The following is a 10,397-nucleotide window of genomic DNA, read 5'->3' as shown; positions in this document are numbered from 1 at the left end:
CTCTCTCTCTCTCTCTCTCTCTCTCTCTCTCTCTCTCTCTCTCTCTCTCTTTCCATTCCATTAAATTTTCAGACCCGACCTCAAAGCCGGATCTCGAAACACGAAATCCCATCGATGATGGCTCGTAAGAGACTCGCCAGTGTATCCCTGCTGTTCGGTAAAATTAATGAATTCGCCGAGTCAAAGGGATTGGCCCGCTTTTATAAAACCAGTCAAAGTTTCGACCGTGCCCCTGTGCGACTGCAATCCGGTCAGGCAGTCCTGTGTTATCCTTACGGGGCACGACGGAATTCCGCGTTTCTGACTGTCTGTAATGGGATTTATTCTTCGTTACGACGATACAGATTCCTTTGAGATTCAAGTTCACTGTAAATAAAATGTAAATTGTTGGAATATTTATGGTAGGCTGACGTGAAGTTTCCGTCTATATTGGAAATTTAATTTCTTTGTTACGATTCATTTGACTTTTTCTTTTTTTTTTTTTTTTTAATTAAGCTAATTTTTAATTGGCTTTTAAGCCAATATATTTGAAGCCAATATATTTTAATAGCTGATTCTTTAATACTTATTTATACGATTAAAGAAATACGTTTAAATAAAAATTACATGTATAAAGTATGTTTCAAAAAACTGTTTCATACTCACCTTTTTTATACAATTGGAACGAAAATTCGGCCAAACTCGTTTAAAAGAAAGTGAAAAGAAACTGGTAATTGGTGAAATAATTTATTCACGCGTAAATTAGTTTAAACTATATTAACGAATAAGGAAATAATGAGAAAGGATTGGAAAAGAGAAAGAGAAACGAATGCGAATTAAGTTCATTCCTACTTGGGTCACGTGTTTGTGGCTGCGTGGAACGAACTCGAAAGGCATTCAGAAAGTTTGATTATCCCCTCACCAACCAAATAACCCGTTCCTGCAAGAAACGCGGGAGAAATACCCGATCGAAACGAAGATTATACCGCCCCTTTGATCGTTCCTCTACGTATAAAGGAAAATGCGGTTTGTAATCATTGGAAAACGAAGGTGGAAACTTTCTTCTTCTCCACTAATGTAAAATAGTTGAATCCAGAGATCATAATTCAAATTGATGGAAAAATTTATAATCGCTGAATATCAAAAATTCAAAAAAGAATTCTTGCCAATAAGTTCTTTTTAATTCTTTTAATTTTAGAAAAATTTTTCTGAATATGAATTAAGTAGTAATTATATCTTTGATATTTTTTTAATTATTCAAGAATCATTGCAAATTTTTTTTATATAAAAATTATAGAAAATACAATGTGCAATATTGCTTCAATATTATTTAAAGCATTTTTTTATACATTAAGAAAAGTTCTGTGAAATAATTCCATCAATATTCCATTCTTATCTTTTTAAACTTATTCATAAAAATTCAAAAGAAAGTATTCCAACCTCCAATATTCCATCGAAAGAATCTCGATAACAAGAAGAAAATTTCTTCACCTCATTTAAATATATAACCTCTTTCTTCTATCTATCTAAATCTATCAGCTTTTTTAAAACATTTTTTCATACACAAAATTCAAATAGAAAATATTCAATTTCAAAGTAATCATTCCCAAGAAAATAAACTTTCGCACTCTATCGATAAAAAAGAACATAACCCTCGAACATAACCTAAAAAAAAAAAGAAAATTTCCATTTACACTATCTTTTCTTCTTAATTAAATTACCCCTTTTTTTTTTTTAAATACAATGCCGCAAGAGTGTACGTAAAATTTCAAAGGAGAATGTTCAATCTGATCAAGAAAAAAAAAAAAAAAAAAAATAAGAAGAGATAAATTCCCCTCGGAATAAAAAGCGACCTCTGTCGACTATCAAATCAAATCGTTTCCCCATTGATTTATTACTTAGCTTCCGGCAGATTGGTGGCCATGACCCTGAATCCATTATGATCGGCCACGTAATGAACCTGTTGTAAAACCCCATTCGGATCGATATAGCTGTAAGCACCCCTTGTCGTCCCGTCCAACGATCTAGACTCGGTTTTCGCGCTCGAATCCCCGGTGTAAGTGTAGTCGTATTGGCCCAACGAATCTTGAGTGTGGTGAAGGGAGCTGTGCAACAGTCTGTGCAACGGCAAAACTGGAAGTACGTAGGGGGCGGGCAAGGTCACGGGCCTTTGAATCGTGTCCAGTGGCACGAGTTTGTTGAGCCGCAAGGGATTTTCTTGGGACGAGTGTCCTTGGTCCTTCCGTTGTTGGCCAGATTGAGGCGATGACGATGACGAGGTCGAGATCGTTGCGAGGGACGATATCTTGGAGAGGTTGGGGTCCGGTTTCGGCACCTCGATCCTTTCTGCCTCGGATCTCGAGAGGAGGAATGGATTCTTCGTGGTTTGCTGAAAGAAAAACGAGGGAAGGGGGTTTCAGTGGTTTCGAGAAATGATCACTCGAGAGATGCTTCAAGCTTTGTATAGTGTAGAATGGAAATTGTCTTGTTTATACAATGGTTTATTTTCTTTAAACTTATTTGCTTCTTTGCGTGGAGGAAGTAATCATCGTGGGGAAAATTGAATTGGAAAATTCTTAAGCCTTGTTACTATAATTTATGCCCGTTATTCTTGTGTTCAAGGATGAGAAAAATTTTCTAATTTCACAGTATTCCTTTTTTTAAATTTATATGTATATAATTTCTTCGCGAATAAAATGAATCTTTCGAAATTATTTAGAGAAGTTTATTCTTAAAAAATATTTCGCTTTTCTTTGAAAAATTTTTTTACGAGATTATTGCTCGAAATTGAAATTTTCCAATCGTTAATCGAGGAAAATTAAACGGAACGTGACGATATTAGTATTCTCTGCAATGTTAATAAAATATACAACGCGCGTGGAGGTAAATACGAATTTGCGGCCAATGGCGGAAACCGCTCCGCGGGCCGATCCCTCGCAAATACATGTTAACGCGGCTATTGTTTCCTGCAACCGGTTTTAAGTTAATAAAATCGAATTTCACTCGGCTGTACTTCAATTTTTCTATCCGTGAAATGAAAATTTAAAAAATTAATTTATGGTGGTGAAGCAAATGAAAATTTTAAATCATAAAAAAAAAGATTTATTTTAAAATTTTAGAAATATAATATTATATACTATTATTTTTCATTTGAATTTAACATAGAACAAGATTTATTTTGAAGATATATTTAGTTTAATGTAAAATGAAATTTGAAATATTATACGAAATATTATAAACTATTGTTTTTGCACTTACCGAGATTTCTTGAGCAGCCAAATTCTTCTCGTCGTCCTTCGTCAGCTGTGCAAAGCTGAAGTAAGAAGGCAGAATTTTGTAAGAGAGAATGTTCGATTGATAATTCGATGGATCCCCCAACTGCGACTTCTGCAACTCCTCCAAGTGATTCTTCTTCCCCGCGGCCACTTCCGGTGTGTCCTGTATCGTCTGAAGATCGTTCTTAGGAGGCTGTGGCAAGTTACTGGCCCGCACTCTGAATCCATTCTGATCGTCTGCCGTGTAAGTCACAGTTTGCAAAATTCCATTTGCATCCACGTATGAATATCCTATACATAGAGTAATGAAAAAAAATTTTCAATCAAAAATTTCTAAGATAAAATAAATACATATTTTTAAGCTAGAAAGATGTGATTACAAAATCGTAATTACATTCGGGCTAAATCGAAAAACTGACAAAAATTTTATCGATTTTAATTTTTCCAAACAAGATAAAATAAAGTGAAACGAAAATCTGGATTCATCGAGTGAAATCGTAATGAATACACGCGATATCTTTTATTTCGAATCCGTCGATAAATAAATCGGCAAAAGAGAGATCCAATAAAATTTTACCGATCGAGTAAAACACTCGCGCATTCGCATTATGCGATTTCTTCGACGAATCAATCGAGCATCAATCAAACGGTACCCGGTTTGTCGAACGTGCACGTCGGTTCGAAAGAATGGTTGGAAAAGTGGTAGGAGGGCATACATTGCTTAAGAAGAGAGGTGAACCAGCGAAGATGGATCTATCGTAGGGGCGTTTGTTGCGTCACATCCATCATCGTTTTCTAAAGTGGTAGCATGCGTACGTGGGCCGTCTTCTTTATCTCGAAACGGCTAGGAAAGGAATGTGTGCCATTCCATTTTTACGTGTCATTCGTTATGCGAACTTGTCGATTTTTTTTTTTTTATCGAGTTGTTGAGAAACGAGGTTTTTGTTTTTCTAATTTATGGAAATATAAATCGAATCGAATATAGTATATTTCATTTTTTTTTTTTATTGGGAGATATCAAGAAAATTTATGATAGAAAAGGATACCAAAAATTTAGAAAATAAATTTTTATTTATTAAAATTATTTTTATTCTTTCTATCTAATCTTTTTTTTTTTACTTTTGGAGATGTAGTTATATATATACAAAATATTAATATTCTTTGAAAGATCGATTCCAAAGATCAAAAGAAACACAAAAGTTATACGTAATACAATATACAAAAACTGCCATTGAAACTTATTTATTGAGTTATTAAGTTTGAGTTAAATAAGACAGAGATGGAGAGAGATCGCTTCCTCTTTGTCTCGCTTCATCTAACGAAAATTTAAATTCTTTATAACTTAATAAACAAGCCTCGATCGATATTTTTATATACCAATTTTTCTATTTATTTCGATCCATAGAATCAATCCTTCGAAAGTGTTCAAATTAATATTAATATTGTGTATAATAATCTGAGAATTGAAGAAAGAAAAAAATTTTTGAATTGAGCTTTTATAAATGGTTCTATATCCTATTGTATATTTTTCTATCATAAAACGAACGAAGAATTTTCTCGGTTACCTAATGCAAATCAAATGGAATAAAATGCAAAATTGAATGAATGATACGTATAGTAAGTAGAATGAATATGAAAGGTATAAAATATAGTGAAAGAAATATACCAGATATATTGGTGTTATATAAAATACGATGAAAATGAATATTGAAAAAAATTCAAAAATTTCGTTCTTTCTTAATAAAAGAAAAAGAAAAAGAGGGACAAACTTTGTGAAAAACAATTGCCTGTATTTTTATACAAATATCCGCCCGCAAATTCGGAACATTCCATTAAAATTGCGAATGAAGTCGCCGAGTTTCGTCCCGTTGTAATTAAAACCAGAAAAAAAAAAAAAAAGGTAAATTTCGTGGAAAATAGTCATGTGGTTTTTAGACTGTCGAAACAATTACTCGCAACCGGTGTAAAAATGTGTCGCTCACTTTTATCGAGGTTTTAAAATTTTTTCTCGATATTACGCGAACCAAAAAAAAAAAAAAAAATCTCGCGAATGAAAAAAAAAAAAAAAAAAGAAATGCATCGTTGAAAAATTAAAAAGAGCAATCGGTGGAAAATTTTTTAGCGGGAATAAAAAGTGAAAAAAAATATTCCTCGATTCGAGAAATATGACACGAATTGAAATTAAATGAAATGAAATAAGAGTATAAAATAAAATATAAATAGTAATAAAATATATAATGGTGATAATGTGAAAATGAGCGAAGAAATTTAATATAACAATGAAAACTTTTTTCAAATGAAATGAATCACTATGATACAAAGTAGTGATGTACAAAGTGAAGAAAGTAAGAAGAAAAATTTCGAGAGATTTCGATCGTGATTATGACGGATTATATAGATAATTTCGACGACTTACCACCCTGCGTGATTCCGTTCAAACTGGATTCCGATTTTGCGTGATGAGGGCCCGTGAATGAATAATGATATCCCCCTGATCCGTCCTGTATATGGTACTGTCTCAATGGCGTCAGTGATCCTACAGGGCTTAGCCAAACGTTTGCGATCGGCGTTGCGATTATTCGGCCGAAAAACGTGCTTAACAGAATTATCTGGACAGAAACAGAGAAATATTTCATTTGTGCATTTAATCGAAGAAAAAATTGAGAGAAAGATGAGGGATGAGAAAAAGAATATCTAGGGAGATAAATGTTGTTAAGTTTACGTTTGAAAAATGTAACCAGAGGATACAACCTGTGGATATATAATTAGATAAATATTTTCGAGTTTTTCGAGAATCTTGGCAAAGTTTAATCAAAATTTTCCACAAATTGTCCTCGAATATCTTCAATCCTGTTGAAATTTAATATCCCTAGAAACCAAACTTTTTGCCCCTCCCTTATATATCTCTTCCAAGATAAAATAATTGTATTCCCTTCCAATTTCACAAATATACTTTATTCTCCCCCGAATCTAATTTCTCCCGATACCTTCCACCAACCTCTACGTATATAAATAAATATACCCTCCTCAAACGTAATTTGAATTTTGAAATTTCTCTTCGTGTGTTTTCGAGCGTAATTTTCCTCGCCCCTAATTAAAATTAAATTTCCTTTCACATCTTCATCAATTTTCTTAGATTAAATCGCGCCGAATATATATTTTCGCGATTCTCTCCCTCGTCGAAACGACAATTCGAAAGGACGTGACAATCTTTCAAGAATATCGAGTCTTTTTATGCGAAGAAATTCACGAAGAATTTATTATGCACTGTGCGCATTCGGAATGGGGGCGTGCGTGGATATTCTTCTAGATGTTTAAACCCTCTTGATCGACGTTTCGACGGTCTCTCCCGCGAATCATTAGAGGAAGGACAGGAAATATCGTACGTGTCTCACGTCGAACATTCGAATCTCTGAATTTTTCGGTTTTTCAGTTTATCTTTGTCTCAGTTTAATCGTGAATTTGAAAGATCTTCGATTTGATACAATTTTTTTTTTTTTGTATAGAAATGAAAATTATTGTGATAAATTGTTGGAATAATTTTGAAATTTCATTTATATAGGTTTATTAAAAGTAAATGGTTTTAAATCGCTGATTTGATCAAATATAATCATTCAAAAACTCGATGACAAATCGTAATTTCATGTACAATTTTAACTATAATGAATTATAATTACTGAGAAAATGTTACTTTTCCAATGAAATTTAAAATAAGATTTTTCGAATTTTAAATTTTTTGAATTTAATAAATTTCTAAAGTAACGTGACATTATTTATTTATTTATTCGATTATCGATCATTAAATGTCATACGGCAATGATTTGAGGATGCAAATTTTTATCATTGAAAAGTGAAAATGGAAATAATTTCATAGTTCGAAAATTGAGGACAGTTGAATAAATTTGCTTGCTGTAATAATATTTGAATTGCATCGAAATTAAACCTTGCCTTCCTTACACGAGATATTGGCTATACGTTTCATTCGTGTTTCGGATAGAATGGCAACAGAATTTCAACAATCTGCGTCAATTTGATTCCAATCCATGTAGAACGATAAGCAGAGATGGTCGATTACTGTGAATTCATTTCTGGATTGTGTAGAACGGTGATAACGATCATCAGTTATCGATTTATTTATTTCGTGCTCAAAATCGCGTTAATCAATTATCATCAATTTATTTTTGAAAAATTGACGCATGGAAAAATTATATCCGATTATCTATTCAACGATCTTAACAATTTATTTTTTAAACGAATTGAATAATATAAATTTCGTGACTCTCTCTTTTTTTTAATTTTCGATTTTTTTATTTTATAAAAAATCGAAATAAAAATCAGATAATATGAAGATTTAAAATTAAAGAATTCGTTTATGAAAGATTAATTGAATAAGTGATTTATTATTTTATAATATTTGTTGATGTTACTTTTTCTAAAAAATTAGTGAAGAAAATTTATTTTAATGAAACTAATTGTTAAATAACGAGTTGTTTAAAACTGCACATGTAAATTACTTTACGACTTATTCCTTTCTTCTTTTTCTTTTAATTCGAAAAACTCAAGAAAAAGATTACGTAGCAAAATTTTTAATTTCAAAAAAGCATTTTGGATAAAAATTTTTACGTTCTTCCATATTAATACACGTATTCTTAAAATTTTCAAAAATTTTTAATCAAATTCTTCTTCTAGTTCCGTTAAATTCAATTTATTTGAAAAAAGAAAATATATACACTGTTATAATTTTTACACTAAAATAAATACACTAAATATTTTCAAACGAACATCTCCATTTTCGATGAAAAAAAAAATATGTAATAATATTATAATATATCAAAATACAATATTCTCAAAAAAGGAAGAAGGAAATATACTCATGAGAAAAACCATTCGAAATATACTTTGCCAACGTTGGAAATCGACAAGTCAATCTTCGTTTGATCGAAAGGAACCACGACTAATCGATTAACAAGCGATTCGATTACCGATAATTAGTCGAGCAACACGGGGTTGAATTGGGTGATGGCGCATTCCACGAAAGCGTTTGCGTTTAATAGGTCGTCTCACGTGAAACTTCCGCTTCATCGAGAAACTTCCGATCCACAATCGCAGTCGTAATCGTCGGCCAAGTTGCAAGCTTTTCTTTATTACATCGCAGATTACGCAGAATTACAATGCGGAGTAACTTTGCGAAGGCGTAAAGCCTCCACTTCCGGTCCAAAAGTTTCGAGAGCTCTTTGAAAATTTGGATATATATATCAAGAGGAAATTGTTAAATATTTATTGAAAAATTCTCTTTTTTTTTTTTAATATTGATATAAATTCAAATTTCGTCAAAGGAAAATTTTTGAAAATCTACACGAATTCAAAATTTATGAAATATTAAGTTAAAGTTCCGTAAGATCAAATAATAAATTACGATATTTTTGTAGAACTCGTGCGAATTGAATATTGAAATTGTTGTCAATGAAAGTTGACAAAATCATCGTTGATTTTATGAAAATTTACTTCGACATTACAAAATCGAAACATTCTGCCAATAATTTCCTCCAACGACACAAGCGCTGACTTTTCATATTTTACATTCCCTAGATTTTAATTAAAATATGGTAATAAATTATAATTTATGCAAAATTAATTCTTAAATAAAATTATAACGCATGCCATATTTTTTCTTTCAGATAAAATATAACGAGAGAATTTTACATTTTAATATCGATCAAATTTTTCAAAACTTTCGATCTAAATCCTCGATCTAAATATATTATTATATTACAATATAGATGATCATAATTAAATAAACTCAAATCTTCATAATAACTTATTATGAAAACAGTTTGAATAGAAACAAAATTTCACGAGCAAAAGCATGTAGAAGTAACAAAAATTTCGGTCATCTGTAAATTGAAACCTTAAATAAACAACGTTTATTACTTTTTCAAATAAATAAATACGCCTTACTACCCTTGGAAGTTGGAAAGTTTTTGCCAAACTTTTTGAGAAAAAAATATAACCGCGTGAGCGGAATGGGGTTTCCTTAAAAGTTCGCCTCGAGTACGAAGGCCGATTTACGCGGACTAATCGAGATTGCACCCCGCGAGCAGCTTCGTAAAACTTGGAAATTAAATGACAACCGTGACGAGGCCGGATTAAACTTCCTTTATTTACGCTTCGTTGCCGCTGCGTGTACACAAGCACGCCCGACATTCCAAACTCCCTTCACGAATTGCGAATTCACCCCTCGAATTCGAGTTTCAAATTGCGAAATCGCTTCGAAATCGACGATTGATGCGACGTTTTTGCAGAGAATTTCTTGTATCGATCTTTTTTTAAAGATTATCGATCTCTGATTTTCCTTCGGAATAATAACAAACAAAATATTACTTTTAAAGATGAGATCAGTTTCATTTGTTGATCAGTAGGCAGAAAGAATTATAGAATTATATTTTTTATTTTGCTTAAAATATCGCTGTTGATTTGAAAAAAATCAAATGAGAAAGAAAAATTAAATTTGAAAATGATACATGACCGATACATTTCAATTTTAAAAAATGTGAATCCATCTAAAATAACTATTTCGATTATTTTCATTGTTATCGAACTAAACTTTTCATCGTATATATTGTATTGAATTTCCAAGAATCTTTAAAACGATAACATTTTATTTTTCTTTTAATATTTCTTTTCTAAGTTATAATATCTTCCCTACGATACAATTCCTTTTTGCCTTTCAATCGATAAAACGATACGATAATAAAAAGAAACGACCATTTTGATATTTCCAACTTTGCAACGATTAAAAGTAACTAATGGAACGATAAAATACTAAAAAAGAAAAAAAAAAAAATCAAATCGAATACCATCACATCCTCCAAACTTCCATACGACTACCAAAAATTACTACTAAAAAAAAATATTCACCGACAACCGAAAAAAACTTTCAAAAGAAAAGAAAAAAGTCTCGTCCGTCTAAAGAAAAATTCCACGAAGGAAAGGACGTGAAAAGCTCGTAAAAGAAAGCCCGCACAAAAAACTCTATTACGTTATATTTCCATAATCCACTCACGAGTATCATGTTCGTATGGTATGCAGGCCAGGACGTCCCCGTGAATCTTGAATGTTCCCGCGCGATAATGCCGCAGCTAA

General features: G+C 31.8%; 1 protein-coding gene across 1 annotated transcript; it reads right to left on the bottom strand.

The window, feature by feature from the left end:
- Positions 1-1,743: 1,743 nt before the first annotated feature.
- LOC102671646 lies at positions 1,744-10,391 on the bottom strand. The gene is made up of 4 exons (XM_006609208.2): positions 10,318-10,391; positions 5,671-5,863; positions 3,238-3,545; positions 1,744-2,368 (listed from the first exon to the last, which is right to left on the bottom strand). The coding sequence occupies exons 1-4, from the start codon at positions 10,324-10,326 to the stop codon at positions 1,874-1,876; spliced, it is 1,005 nt and encodes a 334-aa protein (XP_006609271.1). The 5' UTR covers positions 10,327-10,391; the 3' UTR covers positions 1,744-1,873.
- Between the last annotated feature and the right edge of the window lie 6 nt (positions 10,392-10,397).

The sequence above is a fragment of the Apis dorsata genome, unplaced genomic scaffold, assembly GCF_000469605.1.
Source record: "Apis dorsata unplaced genomic scaffold, Apis dorsata 1.3 scaffold_52, whole genome shotgun sequence".
NCBI lineage: Eukaryota > Metazoa > Arthropoda > Insecta > Hymenoptera > Apidae > Apis > Apis dorsata.
This window is presented reverse-complemented; position numbering and strand designations above follow the sequence as displayed.

Excerpts from the sequence above, each read along its gene's own strand:
- LOC102671646 (XM_006609208.2), bottom strand. Across the intron at positions 3,546-5,670 it reads GAACGGAATCACGCAGGGTG|GATATTCATACGTGGATGCA; the intron begins GTAAGTCGTCGA and ends CTCTATGTATAG. Across the intron at positions 2,369-3,237 it reads TGGCTGCTCAAGAAATCTCG|CAAACCACGAAGAATCCATT; the intron begins GTAAGTGCAAAA and ends TTTTTCTTTCAG.